The 17835-nt window shown below is 41.8% G+C and overlaps 2 protein-coding genes and 1 pseudogene across 4 annotated transcripts; 1 reads left to right on the forward strand and 2 right to left on the reverse strand.

Moving 5' to 3' along the window:
- Nucleotides 1–441: 441 nt before the first annotated feature.
- On the reverse strand, nt 442–9381 carry pfkfb1 (6-phosphofructo-2-kinase/fructose-2,6-biphosphatase 1). 3 transcript variants are annotated; one of them, XM_071915536.2, is made up of 14 exons: nt 9318–9381; nt 5373–5498; nt 5109–5205; nt 4944–5010; nt 4015–4089; nt 3782–3838; nt 3343–3464; nt 3040–3247; nt 2707–2853; nt 2186–2290; nt 1846–1975; nt 1675–1737; nt 1519–1583; nt 442–1039 (listed from the first exon to the last, which is right to left on the reverse strand). In XM_071915536.2, exons 1-14 carry the CDS (start codon nt 9367–9369, stop codon nt 980–982), a joined length of 1374 nt encoding a protein of 457 aa, XP_071771637.1. In that variant the 5' UTR covers nt 9370–9381; the 3' UTR covers nt 442–979. The 3 variants fall into 3 exon arrangements, with proteins under 3 accessions (XP_071771637.1, XP_071771635.1, XP_071771636.1); XM_071915534.2 differs by lacking the exon at nt 9318–9381 and adding an exon at nt 7035–7225; XM_071915535.2 differs by lacking the exon at nt 9318–9381 and adding an exon at nt 7032–7225 and having other exon boundaries at nt 5373–5483.
- Nucleotides 9382–13455: 4074 nt separating this feature from the next.
- Nucleotides 13456–15193, forward strand: LOC139924444 (UDP-glucuronosyltransferase 2A1 pseudogene; annotated as a pseudogene).
- Nucleotides 15194–15852: 659 nt separating this feature from the next.
- On the reverse strand, nt 15853–17449 carry LOC139924477 (P2Y purinoceptor 1-like). The gene has a single exon (XM_071915508.2). It carries the CDS (start codon nt 17429–17431, stop codon nt 16445–16447), a length of 987 nt encoding a protein of 328 aa, XP_071771609.2. The 5' UTR covers nt 17432–17449; the 3' UTR covers nt 15853–16444.
- Nucleotides 17450–17835: the final 386 nt, after the last annotated feature.

Consider the following 17835-nt stretch of genomic DNA (forward strand, 5'->3'; position numbering starts at 1 on the left):
AAAATTAAAAAAAATCCCCCCTCCATCTCTCTCTCTCCATGTGTTTGTAAGTGTGTTTAATGCGTCCTTCTGTCTGACTTATATTCTACATCTTGAATTATTTCCAAATGTGAATCTTCGTTTTCCTCCAGTAGGCTATTCTTTAACAAAGACTCATTGCTGGGGTGATGAACACTGGTCTGCTGGTGGAGCATTTTTGTCAAATGTATTTTTATTTCCATAATACTATATAAAAGCTTCTCCACGGGTGTGTTGGCTAACATCACAATAGACCTGCCAAGCCAAAACAAAAAGGTCTGTTAGCCTATTTGTAATGTGAAGTTTATTTTCTGAGTGTACTCAACAACATGTTATAGCTGGTTCTATCAGTCAGGACCTCACATTACACAGTTTTTACAGTCACAGCCAAGTGACAAAATGTATTTGTATCCATTTATTGTTTGTTTTGGTTCTGTCCATGGTGCTGATTCCTACCTCTAGAGGATAATTAGATGATCAACAACACATTATGCTGCCAATACAATTACATATGCATGTAATATACAACCTTGACACATCCTTTTATGTTTCCCTTTTTCTCTCAAACTGAATGCACAGCACATTCATTTTTTTCTAAATCATTGTCAAACAATGTGACACTTTGAAAAACAAACCGTGGTCAGATGATAACAGACAAAGGAACATTTCATAGACATGTCAGAAACACAACCTCCTGCATCAGGTTTAGGTTGTGTGCTTTTACACCAGGGGGAGTCCATGCTCTTTAGTAGTGATGTTTTCACATATATGTATAGGCAGGTTTGGTTAGTCCAGTTTCTCCCTTGTCTTCTCCTGCCTTAAACCCATCCTGCCCTTCCGTTTTCACACAATAAAGTATAAACTGGAGTGCATTTCTAATATTACTTGAAGTTGAAGTTAACCAGTACGTAGCGTTGCATCCAACTTCATATAATTAGAGTCCATGTCTCCCAAACAGCCTCTATATGTGATCAGGAACAGTCAGCAGGGCGTCCTCTGGGTCTCTGTCCACATCAACATTCTGCAACAACAGCAACACAAATACTCAGATCCCATTTAAATACTGAGAGGGGGGTAATTTTATTTTATTGTTTTTGAATGTTCTATTTTTTTTTATTTTATTTTTTTTTTTTATTTTACAAATGAAGGGTTTAATTCCACAATTTCCATTTGGAAACAAGTGATACCCTCCCACATGAATGACAGTACAAAATTGACAGATTTTTTTAAGACTAGTAATGCAAGTTATTGGCTGACAAAATGATACCACTTTTACGGACTTACACTATTTTACAAATATTGAATGATACCTTCAGCAAATACATATAGAACTTTTTGAAATAGAACTCAGTTGTTCTTCACTACTACATATTCATTGCACATTACATACAATGGCATTGTATACAAATGACAACACATTATTGCAAGCCATCTGATGGTATGTAATGTTCCACAGACCAATGGCTGGATAAGCTAAGTATTTATTATGTGGAAACTTACCACAGGCCTTTCTCTGTGTGTGTTGACTGCTTCAATATTGAGGAAACACGGCTCAACTTTACACCCTGCAAAATGGCGAGAGAGCAAAAGCCTCAGGGAAAGGTTTTCAAACAGAGTTTGGATGTTTCACACACTTTGTAAGCATCAACCACCTACCATAGGCTACTGGTGTGAGTTTGAGCACAGTGTGAAGGGGGCATCTTAGATAAGGCAGCTCGTCTTCAGAGGGGAAAAGGAGATGGTTGAAGGAAAAAAAACTTTAAGTAAAGGTGTCAGTACAAGTGGGAAATAAGCCAATCCATGCAGAGGTCGAACTGTTTTCTGTACCTGCAGGTTTGTCTAGAAAGTAGGCCAGCAGGCAGCGCATCACAGCTTGGTGACAGACAACCAGAACGTTCTCCTGCCTCTCCAGCTCCATGATGACCGGCTCCAGACGGTGGACAAGGTCCTCATAGGACTGGGTTAGAGAAAGAATTAAATATTCAACTCAATTCACTCTATCCTACCTCCTCAGTCGTAAAAATCATTCAAAAAATGCACATTCCATGACAGAAACATACAACTTATTGACAAGCACATGTATAAAGCTATCAGCTCTTTTGGCCATTCACCGGATCACAATAGGAAGCAGTGAATATGCAGTGAGTAAGTTCAGCAGAGCTCCTACCTCACCCTTGGGGTAACGATAACGATACTTGTCCTGGTCTCTCAGTGCAAACTCTTCTGGGAAATTCTCCTGAATCTCCTCGTAGGTTAGTTCCTCACACACACCCTTAGTGAGGAAAAGTAACATGAAGAACATTAACAGCACCGTGAGCGGATGGGTTCCTTTGATCTAGAGGATGTTTATTTTCAACCCAAATTTCAATTAGTGCTTCCAAAGTACTGCACATATGCACTCATGCGAAGAACCAGAAACCCATTTTGAATTCTTATTGAGCAGCAAATGTGCTTTACAGCTGCACAGTCAATCCAAATCCTTTATGAGTGTGAATGCTCTACGTTCTCTACACTATATATGCTGCACACCTCAAAGTACACAACCTCTACTGCATTCAGCTGTGAACACACAGACCGCTCCAACCTACCGACATGTGAAAACATCATCTGAAAATCTAAAATTAGAGTTAAATGGTTCATCTGAAGGACTCCATTATGTTTTAAATGGAGAGCTGCATATAAACTTACAGCGTCTATCTCATTGAGGGCCTTCCACTGTTCATACTGGATTCCCACAGCCTCTGCAGTCTGGATGGTCCTCTTCATGTGGCTGGTCCACACCTTCAGGTCACTGATTTTCTGACTCTTGATGAAGGTCGCCAGCGCATTGGCATACTGGAGAAAATGGGTATCATTTGCATTATGAATTAAATTACTCAATTCTGTATTTTGTCTCTGTATACCAGATTTGCACTGATAATTATGGTATGGCTTTTTGAATTTAAGTTGATTTCACAGATTGCTTCAAGGAACCTTAATCTGTATATAATGAACTCTTTCTCTATTGTGTGCTTCACTCACCTTCTGACCCCGAGGGGAGAGGCCTGAATCTCCACCGATGCGGCCTAAGAGGTTGAGTTCGCTCTCTCCGTGGCGGCTCAGGTAGATGGAGCGCGGTGTGACGTGGATGTTCATCAGGTAGTAGACTATCCTGCTCTGGATGTGGTCCTGCACCCGGTTCACCAGGTATCTACTGCCCACGTTGAAGATCTTGATGTAGGATAAGTTCCTGTTCCAAGTTTAACGTTGGGGAAAACAAATTTGTGAGAAATGGAAAAACAGTTCTGTAAGTTTCAAATGAAGAAAAGCATCATGGGTCAGTACCTGTCTTTCTCGTCATCTATTGGCACGTAGGTTGCCTTGTAACACTCAATGCGCTGGATGAAGTCTTGCATGGCTTCATCTGTGTCGCGATCCATGTAATCTGGACTCCCAAATTTCACTTGCTAGAAAGGAAAGTCAGCCTCAGTATGTAATTCGGAATACTCCATCACAACCTCTCTAAATATCAGAAATAAATACTGATAATCCTGCTACTATCACCCCACTCCTGGCTTTTGATGTGGATCTGGATTTTATTTCATTGTATTTTTCTCTCTGAAATTGATGGACTGGGCTCTTAATAGGGGGGTTGACAGGATGTGACATAAATAGGGATGTGGACACTGGAAGGAACATACATTTTAAAAGATGTAAATGATTTACAATTGTACTGTATGTAACCATATGAGTAACTCAGAAGAAGTTTGAAGGTTGCTCTCACCTTGATATTCTCTGCAATGATGTCGGGGTCGTCACAGATCGATTCCACAAAGAACACCTATGTATAAGATGATATAGAACGAAATTTGAACAAAAAGATAAACTTCTATTCTATTGTATTCTATTCTATTATTCTATTATATTCTATTTTCCTCATGTAACCGGGTAGTGTTCCTGTTCCTGTTAATGTCCTGAAGCATCACTGTGGGTTAAGTAACATAGACCTGTACTTGCCTTGTAGCCTCTCTCCTTGGCAAAACTGATTATGACGGCCCTCCTCTCCCTGGTGGTGTTGGTAGCATCAAATACCTTGATAGGACATAAGATAAGTGTTAGCATTAATGCATTCTTATGACATGGGGAGATACAGGACATTCAAATTTTTTATAATGTGTTTTTTTAACAATCAGGTGTATGAATTGATATACCTGTACTACTGTTGGCATGGTATTATACTTTTTTTTATAGCAGGTTATTCCATAGTCATGCTATATGATATTATAAATCAAAATATATGTTATTCACTAGGACTTTCACTAGTACTACTAATGTTGGTATCCATGCAATAAATTGAACTTGTACAATCATACAAATACCTTGCAATATGGCAAGATGATAGACTTTAATTCAAGACCCATGTGGAGCACCTTACTCAAAAACTGATGATGAAATGATAAAATATGCTTGAACAAAATATGCTTCTCCTTTGAAAATAGAAAAGCCCTTGTATAATCCAGAGTATGTATTTGTATTTACATGCTGCACCTTCTACTTCGAAGCCATTGAATGCAGTTTACCGCAGTGTCTTGTGTCTTATTACAGGAGATCGATTTAAGGCTCTACCTCACATCTCTTTATAAAAAAACAATTATTATGGTCCCAGATCACAAGACTGGTTAGTTAGATAGGAGAGAGAGGGATGACATGCAACAAAGGTCCTAAGCCAGATTCACACCCACAGTGTCAGAGTTACATGGTGTGCGCTTTAGCCAACTGAGCCAGCAAGATGCCCTTCTAATGTCTCTCTCTTGAAAAATAGATCTTGATCTCAATGAGACTACCTGACTAAATAAAAGATAAGTAAACTAGGTAAACAAAATAAATAAATGTTTAATGTATTTTATTGGGATTAGATGGACAGTTTCAGTTGTCCTCTTACTCACGGCTACTTGTCCCTTTTCCCTTGTGAAGTAGGCAGCTACATCTTTGAGGGCAGCGGCTGCACAGGCCCTGAGAGAGAGAGAAGGTACAGTCACATAGAGAAAGGAGCAAACAGTACAAAACATGAGAGAATAAAGCTCAAACGGCCAAGTCTGCTCATTTCTTACTTGCGGATCCTCATGGCCTCTTCATTATCAGGTTTAAAGAACTCAAAGTTTTTATAGATCTGGACGGCCTCCCTGCGGTACTGACCCACGTTAAACACTGGGGGGATTGGGAAACAGAGGGGGTAAATAAAAGCTCCTTATTAAGGCAAGGAAAAATCTCATAAAATTCACCAAAGTTCAACTGTAACATTAAAATAGATTCAACGCCTGGTCACTTTTATACATTCATGTATAGAATAAGAGGGATTCACTTTGAAAACTGACTTTTTGTAGGAACCCCGATCCAGTTCAGGTACCGAGTGAGCTTCTTGGAGATGTATGTCTTCCCTCTGGCCGGCAGTCCCACCATCACAAGCATTGTAGGGGAATTGCAGAACTGAGGCACTGAGGCTATGATGAAAACAAACACACAAAAACATAAAGCAATCGATTGTCACAGTATGTGAATGTTGGCGATGTTGGAAATTAAGCTTTTTCTACTGTTCCGCTTATGGCAGGTCACTCTGCATAAGAGCATCAGCCAAATGTCCAAATGTAAAAAGCAATGGAGATCTACACACTTATACACACACAACAATGTAATGTGAAATGCATTGTAATCTTTCTCTAAACTCTGGGAGGTAACTACTGTGCCATGTGTGCGTCTCTGTGTGGGTGTATGTTACTCTGTGCGTGTGTGTGTGTGTGTGTGTGTGTGTGTGTGTGTGTGTGTGTGTATGTGTCTCTGAGCATGTGTGTGCACCTGGCTGCCAAGGTAATCCTCATTAAGAGAGAGAGAGCATGAGCTCCAAGGTGCGGCTCAAATGTCTGTAAACCAGCGTAGTATCACATGACTAATCTGCCAGTCTTTGGCAGCACTTCAGGTGACACAGAAAACAATCCAACCGACCAGCAAACAACAACAAATAAACACATAAAGGAATTAAAATGATGAATGAATGGTCCTTTTTCAAATATAACACAAATAACAAAAACACATCACTGAGGAATTGAGGAATAACTTAAACTGACCAGATGCTGCCCCTCCTCAGGTAGCCAACACTTTGGAGACAACCAGAGCAGCACAGTGTACCGAGCCATATGGCTGACAACCACAACAACATGACACTTCCTCCTAATCTGCAGAAAGATAGCCTTTGCCCGAGCGTGCTAAAATGTCTTTTCCGTGCAGATGGTTACAAATCTGCTCATCACAAAACAGCTGTATAGAGCAATAATGTTTCCTCTATAACTGTGACAGCATTATTCTTATGGGACGGATCTAAGGCTCTGTCTGAGATTCACAACTCACGATTATTTAATGAAGCTTCAGTGAAGAAAAAACAAACTAAAATCTTCATCTGACAGGAGAGATGACCAAATCTAAACATCTTTGTGTTTTGGTTAGCCTGTCATGATGTTAGCCATGTTAACTTTTGCATGCATGTCTGTCTCTGCTGTCAACAGGCATTAAGGGGGCCAGTTAGCTGTACCCCACAAGTGCCCGGATGGCCCATGTGTCTCTATACAGGCAGAGGGAGAGAAGCAGCCTCCAGGCCCTCCCAGTATGAATGGAGTATGCCGCATCAGCAAAACTGCTCAAAGGACCGTGTCAGTCGCAGAGCAGAGAGCCAGCTCTGACCTGCCTGGCCCTAATCGCATGGCCGACTTCTCTGTCTCCCTCACACAGCTGCCTGCCTACCTGCTTCCCCAAGCAGGACCGAGCTCAGTCACACACCAACAGGAGGTGGGGGATCCATGGTCAAGATCCAGCACAGCCCAGTGTGAGACAGATGAGTGACATGACTGCTGTATCACAAGGAGAGGTAATCCAAAGTAGTAGAAACAAGAATTGAGTTGAAACAGAAGCAGACAGTAGGAGGAGAGACAGGTAACGCATCTTGAACCTGTTCTATCCAAGCTGGGTCGGCTTTTCATGTCACTTACATCCCCTCCGGCGGTTCATGTTGTAGCCCATCCATGGCACCCAGATCTTGAGCAGTGCGGTCTGCGTGAGTGTTTTCTGCTCTGTGGACGTGTCGATGGTGAGAGCCATGAGGCCAGGATGGCAGACGCTGTCCCACTCCCTTTGCACAGAGGATTGAGTGTGAACAAGGGAGGCACACAGCCGTATCTGTGTGTGTATGTGTGTGTGTGTGTGCTTCATTGAACTCTACGTAGGTCAGCTGACTGTTGCTAAGGAGAAGGACTTGGTAGGCAGGAGGGGAGGGAGGGAGGGAGAGAGGGGGGGGGGGGGGGGGGACCTCTGGCCATGCTGCTTGTCTGCCTCTCCGTCTGTTTCCCGATTAGAAAGGCCTGAGGGGAGCTGCCCCGGAGTTAGCCCAAATCTGTCCGGTGATGTCAGACAGCAGGGAAGCATCCAAATCCACCGTGCTGTACATCTGTTCTGGTGGCAGGCCTGGGAACTCAAGTGTAAGTCAGTGGCAAGAACGACAGATTCCTCTGGGACAGTTATAGCAACAGTGGGAACTTTTAATGAATTCAGATGAGCACAGTTAGTACTGCAGTTAGTTTATCACATGTACAGTAGGGCTTCCTCGCTTTTGCCACAAGGGGGCAGTTACACTCCTTAAGGTTAATGTAGGCTATAGTTTTCTGTATTCTGTACAGTAAGTCTATGACAGCAGCTATGGTTCTGTAATTTGGTATCATAATTTGCTGTGTTTATAGAATTTATGTTTCAATAAGCACAGTCATTGTAGAGAAACTGGGTGACACTGGGTGATATTTAAGTCTTAGAGTGTATGCCAGTGTTTATAGAAGTCCACTCGGATCAGAGTTAATTTAACACTTTTGATAGTTTTGAACAGCTGCCCCAAAGCCTTTGAGTGGGCACACAACTCTGCATTCAACACGTGTCAACTCCAACTAATCAACACATATTAACACAGGAAATTTGCTGTGTTGTGCTGTGAATGTAGCCAATGAATGTAGCTGGGAATGTAACCAGTCCCATAGCGTGTAGCTGTGAATGATGTGTGTGAGACATGAAAATTTAGAAAGAGTTTTCAATAAATGTCTTATTTTCAAATAAACTTTAGAAATTTTGGCCACTTTCTAATAGACCAATGGCTCTGACAGTCTCATGGCTCCAGCCCTGACCCTGAAGGAAAGGGTCACTGATGACATAATGCCACTGGACAGTCTGTATCAAAGTGTCAGATCTCAGAACTCATACCAAATGTCACTTATTCCATTAACTATGTACAGGGCACATCATTTACCGTATTTCTGGCCCATGTTCAAAGTCTAAGTGGCAAATCCCATCTTGGCCAGTGTTTATGCTAGCCACTAATGGCCAGTGTTTCTGTTTTGGGCTAAGCCCCATTATTGAGAGAGGGTACATACTATCCTGTTGGGGGTTTGCTCTGGCAGGAATTGAGCCTGCCCTCCCAAACAAGGGCTAAGGGGATATAGAGTTTGGGCTTTCCCTCTCCCTCTATCTCCCTCACGCACGCACGCACGCACGCATGCACGCACACACACACACACACACACACACACACACACACACTAAAAAGCAGAAGAATGTTGCAAGGAATATGAAGTAAAGCACATGAGTAAATTCCACTAAACACAAGCAACTGGTTTATTCTTGATCAAGACTTCTTCAGAGGTGAGGTGTGTCTCAGGCTGCAGTGATCAGGTTCCAGATTGCTGAAGTGTAAATATATGCCATCTGTCTTCATATGAGGTGAGTTGCAGGACCTGGGCAGGGCACCTGGCTCACTCACTGTCCCATAAAGTCACTCACCATTGTTACCGCTTACAAACTTCAATAACTTGTGTCGTGCAAAGCATTTGTTAACTTCAGACATGGGCACGCTTGGGTAAAACCCACAAGGAGGGAGATAGAGAACTAACTTTGTCTATTACACAACAGACAACCCAGTGCGGTCTGTTATCCTAAGTCATTTCCTGTATATACCATACCAGCTACTTGTGCAACAATGCCACTCAAAATGTGGCACTGTGAAACGACTTCGCTGCTGCATAAAGCACAGCATTACGTTGAAAACAACACATGGACCGTTGTTTTCTGTGTAGCACTCAATCCTTTGACAACTTGTCTGTGTAGCTCTCCCTTGACAACATGAGCCTAGGCCTATGTCCTGTAACGTATCACATATTAGATGTACGGTAGAAACATATTACAGTAAAGTTTCCTTATAACTTAGTTGGTACACTCAGTACACTTAGTGATCTCACCTGCACTGTCACACCTGCGGCGCCTCACATGTTCCAACTGGGGCAGCTCCATTCTCTCCAGTATTCCAATGAACCGACCAGTAGACCATCTGAAGACCGTCCACCCGACTCCGAGGACTACGTGTCCAGTAGCTACAGAACTGATGCTGTTATTAAAGTAACTAAACCCCTCTGCCAAAGTATTCTCAACCCACCCCCCCTCCCTGCCCGACCCCTCTCTTTTCACGACACATGGACATATGATAGCAGCAGACTGGGCTTGTCCTTTAGTGTTTGCCAGGGCCAGAGTTCACAACTTACACACATGGCGAGGGAGAAGCAGCACTAAGGGGGCGGATCATAACAAGAGCAAAGGTCGCTAAAAAGGTAAGGTGGGGTGGGGGTGGGGGGTGGGGTGGCAACTTTATCCTGCCACACCACTTATCACTCATCGTGCACACGTGTGTGAAGTGTAATGAACTGCAGTGAAGCGTCAGCAGCCCGGCCCTGTTGTTGGCTGCGTGGTGTGTGTTTAGACTCCATGGAACATGCAATAGAGTAGACTTTACATAAGAAGTAGGGAGGGTTTAAAATTTGGGGTCAAAACCCAAGGGTCTTGCAGATATTTTGATGACAGGAAATGATGCTGTGTTCCATGGACACTCTACTGTATTTTCAGCACACATGCCAAGATACAGGCCTACAGCACAGTCCCTATCATGTTTAAAGATACTACATTGACGATGGGAGAAGTAGACTTAGGTATGCAATGTTGTTAATGATTAAATTCAAATGATTGACAGATCATGTATTAGGCAACCAGAGGTGGTGAGAGTACAGTAAGGTCTTCAGGACAGGCACGACATTTCTGCTGCCTGCAGCTGTGGTCCGGAGGGGCGACTAACATACTGTTGAAGATGAAGAATTGTTTGAGCATCGATAGTGAAGCAAACAACCTCAGACAACGAGGCACCTTCAGAGACACCTTGAAAATAAGCATACTGTATTGTTATGTCCTGTCCTGTGTTAATCAAAAGACTTTGAAGCCCATTGAAACTGCAGATAATTAAGTTCTGTCTGGGAGAAACATCCTATCACCTTCTGATTCTATCATCCTTTGTCAAACTGTTCCTTGACTGCAGAGTAGCCTGGAACTCCCCATTGTTACTACAACTTAGTTTGCATACCAGTTGGCTACAACAATTTTGGTCCACTGCATAAATTACTTCCCTGTTCCATTGTTCTGTACTATCTCAGACCCAGACCCTAGTATACTATTAAACACTCCACTCCAGCAAACTCCTAAAATGATTCTGAGTGATTTCCTCAACAATACCAAAGAGACATTCTTGATGTGGGGCCTGCACCAGAACGTCCAGTTAAATCCATAAATGTGTCAATTTGCTGTGCACTGGTTATGGAGAGAGCAGTGGCTACCTTATAGTTTGGTTTGGCTGCGTCAGATCAATTACCTAACTACCACCTCAATATTCCACTGTCTAACACTCTGACACCCCAAAACCCAGACATTCATTTTTAGCTCTTGAGGAAGTTCTGCAGCCTAGTATTTCATTAGAGGAAGAGGGCACAGAACCAAAACAAGCATATTTGGCTCATTTTAAAGAGAAAACAGCTTTCCTAGAGCAGCAATGCATGCATGGACCTTTGTCTACATTTTGATTGGATAACCAGGTGGAGTGGTCCAGTTGAATCAGGGGCAGCCTGAGTTATACATTCACTCTCATGTCAACCAGGGGTTGATCAGGAGTCTTACATAATATTCAGACACTGGATTTTCTACTCTCAATCTCTGAGGCTCTGAAGACCTGAGGTGAGAATCTATTTCACTATCAAGTCAGCGTGCAGATTCTTCTATGTGTTCATCATTTTCTTTTTATGGGTAATATGGTTTATATCTAAACATTGTTTAGTGACATTTTCCCTAATATTTTTAAAAGGCAGCATTTCTTGATTATTGTAAAAACACACATTTCTGATGTTCATCTGCCATAGGAAAGAAGTGATGCTATGATTAACTTTTTTTTTTAATTCAATTATAATAATTAATAATAAATTTAATGATTTTAACTTGATCATTTTAGTTTTACTTTCATGCTTCTCTTCAGATGTGGTGTGATTTCAAACTGAATCTAGGCTACAGCTAAACAAGTTGTTATAGGCTCTGGTTTAGCTGTATTCTGTGGAAAACATTTGGCACGCGCTGCGGCTGTGCCCTACATTTCAGATGAATATCTGCTGACAGGGAAAATCATTTGATGTCAAAGGGTAGCTGCCTCAGATCTGATGAAACATAGATTTTAATCTGCACATTGCAATGTTTCAGTCACTGCTGCTTTAATTTGAGTCTAAATTAGTGTTTTCCACTTAATTAAATACAATAAAAAATGTAGAAGTCGAGCTGTGATGGATATTTTAAGCAGAAATCTATCATTACTCATTCTAAATTATTAGATTAGTAGCATAATGAGAGTCAGAGTCAGACTCGTTTTTATTCAACAAATGTAAGGACTTTGATTTTGTTAATTAGTGCTGAATATTACTAAACAGTTACAGAAAAACAGACAAAATGCCTACTGCTTAGACTAAACATATAAGTCAAAGAATTGCTCCAGATGTGTGTTGCAAACATCTGAAGAGGAGGTGGGTAGGGTCACAATGAGGACCAACTTCATAGAAAAACAGAGACCTGCAATTAAATCAAACTGCAAACAACAGCTATGTTGATGTATAGGAAAACATGCATAGTGTAAATGGGCACTAAAATCATGATCTACAAATGTGTGTCCGCAGTGGAAGGTTGTTCTTCTCAAAAAATTAAAAGTGTCTACTTTGGCGAAGGCGGCCTACATGGCCAGCCAGCTTTTCATTATGACTCCTAAATCTTCTGCTATGAAGTCCGGGGGACGGAGGCCATGTCGTCTGCAATATTGAAAGACGTTTAAAATGTACCCCTCGGAAAAATAAAAGGTGAGATTGTGAATTATTTTGCCTCCGCACTGAAAACTTAACTGCCGCACTTTTATTTTGAAAAGCCTGCAGCTGACAGTTTTCAAACTTCACCGCCACAGGCCCAAGTCACAGTAGCCTACTGTACAGACAAAGTAGTTAACAATCTTTGCATCCGTCTCCTACATGCCTGTAAGTTTGTAATCTTACCCTGATATTATTACAACACCATATTTTCATTTATTTCTCGATTCTTAAAATAGTACGGCAGTTTGGTTGCTAAACTTCCAATCTTACTAATTTAGCTAGTTAGCTACAACAGGGCCTGATTATATAATACCTCCATGGCTTGAAACTAACGCGGTCCCATGGCAAATACTGTTTTGGAGATGAACCAGACACTGTACTGTCTTTTGTGTGTATTTAATGTTACTGTTGTTTCCACAGTAAATCTGGAGTTGTAACAGTGCGTGAGGTGGAAAAACACCAAACAGACTCTTAAAGGGCCGGCGCACCACAACATGAAATGACTAGGAACCATAATATCAGTGCTGTTAGTTGAAAGGAACACACAACTACATAAAACACTGTCATTCCTAGAAGGAAAGCTGTACTTTATTATTATTCCTCTACCATGAGAAATAAATTACTTGCAGTTGCAATAAGGTGTAGGCCTACTACCTGAGAGACTTGCAATGCTTTGATGTTCAACTCTAGCAGGTAGACCTTTTCTGTGACCCAATGTTAAATAATAAATGTGGAATTGCAAAATATGTGTGATTTGGCTATTAATGTGTCAGGGTATGTATTACTTACAAGGGTCAAACTACAATGTTATTACACAGAGGACATTCACTGTTCATTCAAACCAACGTAATTAGATCTTATGGCCTACATTTTAATATTATTGCAGGCCACCAACAAATTCTGTTTGGCCACTTAGTCATAAAATCCTGACTACGCCACTGGTCAAAAGTATGAGAATATTCTCAGAATTCTGAGGTTCTGACTTTATTCTCAAAATTCTGACTTTTTCTCAGAATTCTGACTTTAAACTCAGACTCTATTGTCAGAGCTCAAATAAGTTTTTTCACATGTGGCCCTAATTCTCTTCTGTACTTAACATATTGTATGTCTTGCAGAGTTATTTGTTAGAAGTAGTGTCAGTGTGTTTTCTGTCTCCTACACAGTGATGGGGTCGTATCCAGCCCTGGCATCCATGCTACTGTTCTTAGCAGCTCTGTCCTCCAGTTGTGATGGTGGAAAAGTGCTGGTCCTCCCGGTGGATGGGAGCCATTGGCTAACCATGAAACTTCTGGTGGAGGCGCTTCATTCTCGGGGCCATCAAATCACCGTGCTACGTACCTCCACCAGCTGGTACGTTTCAGAGCAGTCGCCCCACTACACCTCCATCACCATCCCGCTGGAGCAGCCCCAGAACTTAGAGAGCCAGACATTCATGACCTCTTTCTTGAAGAGGTCAATAGAGATCCGACGGAGTGAAGGCTCACCGTGGGCGTTCCTAGCCTTCTATAGGAATCTTTTCAGCATGTTAGGGCAGAACCATAAGGCCATGACAGATATGATCACCACCATTTTTGAGAATAAGACATTGACAAATGAGCTGAAGGAGACTGAGTATGATCTCGTTCTGACTGACCCTGTGTTTCCAGTGGGAGTGTTGTTGGCGCACTATCTCCAGCTACCCTTGGTTCTCAATGTGCGCTGGCTTCTCAATGGAGAGGGACACTTTGCCATCGCTCCCTCACCTGTGTCCTACATCCCTCAACTGTTCTCTCATAACTCTGACAGTATGGACTTCTTTCAAAGAATCAATAACATCTTCTGTCATGGCATACTCGTTTACATGTATCACTTTGTCTCAAATCCTCCCTACCAGGCCGTCTGTGATCGTTATTTTGACCACGACGTCAACGTCATGTCTCTCATCCAGGGAGCTGACCTCTGGCTAATGCGGATTGACTTCATATTCGAGTTCCCTCGCCCCACCATGCCCAATGTGGTGTACACAGGAGGGTTCCACTGCAGTCCCTCCAAGCCTCTCCCATCAGAATTAGAGGAGTTTGTGCAGAGTTCTGGTGAACACGGGGTGGTCGTCATGTCTCTGGGGACCCTGCTCGGTGACCTCGGCCCTGAGCTATCAGAGGTCATCGCCTCCGCGTTTGCCCGCCTCCCTCAGAAGGTGGTGTGGAGACACCTGGGACAAAGACCCCCCACTCTGGGTAACAACACCCTGCTGGTTAAATGGCTGCCTCAAAATGACCTACTGGGTCACCCTAAAACCAGGGTTTTTGTCACTCACGGGGGTACTAACGGCATTTACGAGGCCATCTACCATGGAGTCCCGGTTCTGGGCATACCTCTCATCTTTGACCAGTTTGACAACATGGTGCGTTTGAAGGCCCGGGGAGTGGGAGAGATCGTTGAAGTGACTACCTTGGAGGTTGAGTCGCTGACCCGTATGCTGAGGAATATTCTGGACCCACAGAAGCGCTACAGAGAGAATATGCACAGACTGTCACGGCTTCATCACGACACACCACTAAAGCCCATGGACAGTGCCACCTTCTGGTTGGAGTATGTTATGAGGCACAAGGGTGCAGCACATCTGCGCACTGAGTCATATAAGTTGCCATGGTATGCTTATCACTGTCTAGATGTGATAGTAGTCCTTGTAGCATGTGCTTTGCTTGTGGTGATGTTAGTTTGGGTTTCCTGTAGATGCCTGATTAGAGGTTTAATGGGGAGGAGAAAGTCCAAGTATGAGTAAATAGATAACTTGATGTAAAATGAAACTTGAGACTGTCGATAAGAGTGGCATAATACAAAGCAGTGGTAAACAAACTCTTTGGGCTGCAACTAATGATGATCATTTTGGTAATCAATTAATCTGTTGACTATTTTTTGGATTATTGTAATGATTATTTTCTTAGTTACATTAGTCATAAAAGAAAAATGAATCAAACAGCTCAATATTCAAAGCTTTATTGAGCTCTCAAGTCGGTAGTCTGAGTAGGTAGAGGATGATCTCTGTCAAGACTTCTGCTAACTGAGGAGAAAATCAGCTATACACCCACTAGGAAGACAGGAAGAAACAAATTGTATACTTAATTCAAATTAAGAAAGTATCAAAATTGTATGCTGTGGTAGAATAATATTGTCTTACATGTTGATAATATAGAAATTCATTAAAGACATTTATTCAGTAATTTCATGCCTGCAAATGCCATGGATTCTCTGTGTGTACAAGTAGAGGTGAGAGAGCACATGAATTTAATACTTTAACTTTGGGCTTGTTCTTTAACATTCTGTAACTATTATTTGAGCTTTTTTCCTTAATGCAAAACTATAAAAGACTCTTCACATAACGATTCATTTAGAGGCAAAGTAAATAGCAGATTATGGATATATGGCTAAGTTTTACTGAAAAGCTTTGTGTGCAGATGAGAGCTGTCAGTTATCGTTATCCTCTCAGGTTAGTAGTTACCTAACCATAACTAACCAGAGCTATCAGCATACTGTATATACAGGTCTGTAGTCAAGTTACTCCATCACTAATAGCCAGGTAGCATAAATAACGGTACTCACCAACTACTATCAGTTTAAGAAGTGGCTCCAGTATACTTTAGGTTTAAATGTTGTTAGTGCTGTTGTGGAAGTCCATTCTATTCTACAGAGCTTTTACTCAGCTGTATTGTTGGCTTTAGAGCTGAATTATTCTCAGACTTTGTTTTGAACCTCACTGTCCTTGAGCAAGACACTGAATTCCTGTCAGCTCCAGGGCTGCTGCTCTGTAGCTGAGCCTGACCTCTGAGAAAAGAGAATTTCTAACTTAGTGAATAAAAGAGTACTACAAAATCTTGAAGATGATTTAAAACATAGTTTTTGTACACATAATTCCCACAGCCCTTAAAACTTCTATTTTGATGCTTTGTGTGACACCAACAGAACAATTAAGCCTTAATTTTGGTACCTTTATGATTGTTGTAAACTATTTGTATGCTGCACTCTGTGCATGACTATACAGCAATCTGCCAGACACAAAAATCCAAATTGTAGGATGGGTGAAAGTTTATTGTTTTTGTAAACACAAAGGTTTGGTTCTTACTTCAACTGTGTATTACAGAGAAACACAATTATTACAGAACTAGTCAAAAATGTTAAACTTCACTAGCAAGTTCTGCAGTGGGTGTAGAGCTGGAGTTAGACAGAGGCTGACGGTTGACCATCTGACGAGCTTGCTGGAACAGTTGTCTGAACTGAGCGGGAAGGCCTTCATTTCCATGCAGGTAAACCAGGGGGTTGAGGGCGCTGTTCAGACACACAAGGCCACGACTTGCTTGATAAGCAATGTAGACTTCATTAAACCATTTGTGGCACTCCCGCTTCTTTAACAAAATTCTTGCCATGAGGTTGAGGTTCTTGAATACATGATAGGGGAAGTAACAAACAGAGAAGAGTATGATCAAAATAAACAACAATTTTAAGCTTCTCTGCTTTTGTACCTTGTCAATTCTGTTTCTGGTACACAGAACTACAGCCACGTGTCCATAGCAGCCCAGTGTGATGAGGAATGGGATGCAAAACCCAGTGACGGTCCATCCAAGGCTGTAGTTCAGGTAATCCTCAACGTAGACCTTAGAGGTGGTATCATAACATTTCCCAGGCTTGTTTTCAAATGTCTTGGTGAAGAACATGTCTGGGAGGCTTTGAATGCTCACCAAGACCCAAACCATTATCGTGATAACCACAGAGTGGGTGACAGTTATTCTTCCCATCACTCTCACTGGGTGGACAATGGCCAGGTACCTGTACACACTGATACAAGTGAGGAACCCAATGCTGCCATATAAATTCAGGTTGAAGCAGAATCTTGTTATCTTGCAGAACACATCTCCAAAGATCCATTTATTTTTTTTAAAATAGTACACAACCAAAAACGGTAGCGTGAGCAGATACAAAATATCTGTGATTCCAAGGTTGAGAACAAAAATGTTGATGATCTTAAGTTTCTTCCAGTTCTGGAGCAAGGACTTCAATCCCCAACCATTAGCTATCAGGCCGATGATGAATACTAAAATGTAAACAGCAGGCAGGAATTTGTATGTAAAGCCAATGCTAACTGGTTCACAAGAGGTGTTCTTCATTCTGTCTTCTGAAAAGCAGTGAATAATCACAGTGGACACTCTGGTGCTTTGAGTGGCGTAAGAAGAGGGTTTTTTTTTTCTTTAAAGAAGGCTTCCTGTTCCACAATCTTAGAATCTTGTTCACATGGGAGTGAACAGAAAATGTACATGTGACCTGCTAAGGTTTGATAAATTAACTATTTAAAGGGGAATGCCTTACTGGGTAGCCAGACTATGTATGCATGGATAAAATCACTAGATGAGAATACTGTAAGTGTAAAATAATTAAGGGTCTTTAATTTTTCTAGGATCTTTGCAGAATATTCTTAGAGTTTAAATCTGAGCCAATGGTACGGAAGAGGATTAGGGTCACATTAAAAATGTGAGCTCTGAGATTAATCTCAGAATTCTGACTTTAAACTCAA

This window comes from Centroberyx gerrardi, chromosome 14 (genome assembly GCF_048128805.1).
Source record: "Centroberyx gerrardi isolate f3 chromosome 14, fCenGer3.hap1.cur.20231027, whole genome shotgun sequence".
Taxonomy (NCBI): Eukaryota; Metazoa; Chordata; class Actinopteri; order Beryciformes; family Berycidae; genus Centroberyx; species Centroberyx gerrardi.

Excerpts from the sequence above, each read along its gene's own strand:
- pfkfb1 (XM_071915534.2), bottom strand. The coding sequence starts at position 7,143 with ATGGCTCTCACCATCGACACGTCCACAGAGCAGAAAACACTCACGCAG. Across the intron at positions 2,854-3,039 it reads TCTCCCCTCGGGGTCAGAAG|TATGCCAATGCGCTGGCGAC; the intron begins GTGAGTGAAGCA and ends CATTTTCTCCAG. Across the intron at positions 1,738-1,845 it reads CTTTCTAGACAAACCTGCAG|ACGAGCTGCCTTATCTAAGA; the intron begins GTACAGAAAACA and ends TCCCCTCTGAAG.
- LOC139924477 (XM_071915508.2), bottom strand. The coding sequence starts at position 17,431 with ATGAAGAACACCTCTTGTGAACCAGTTAGCATTGGCTTTACATACAAA.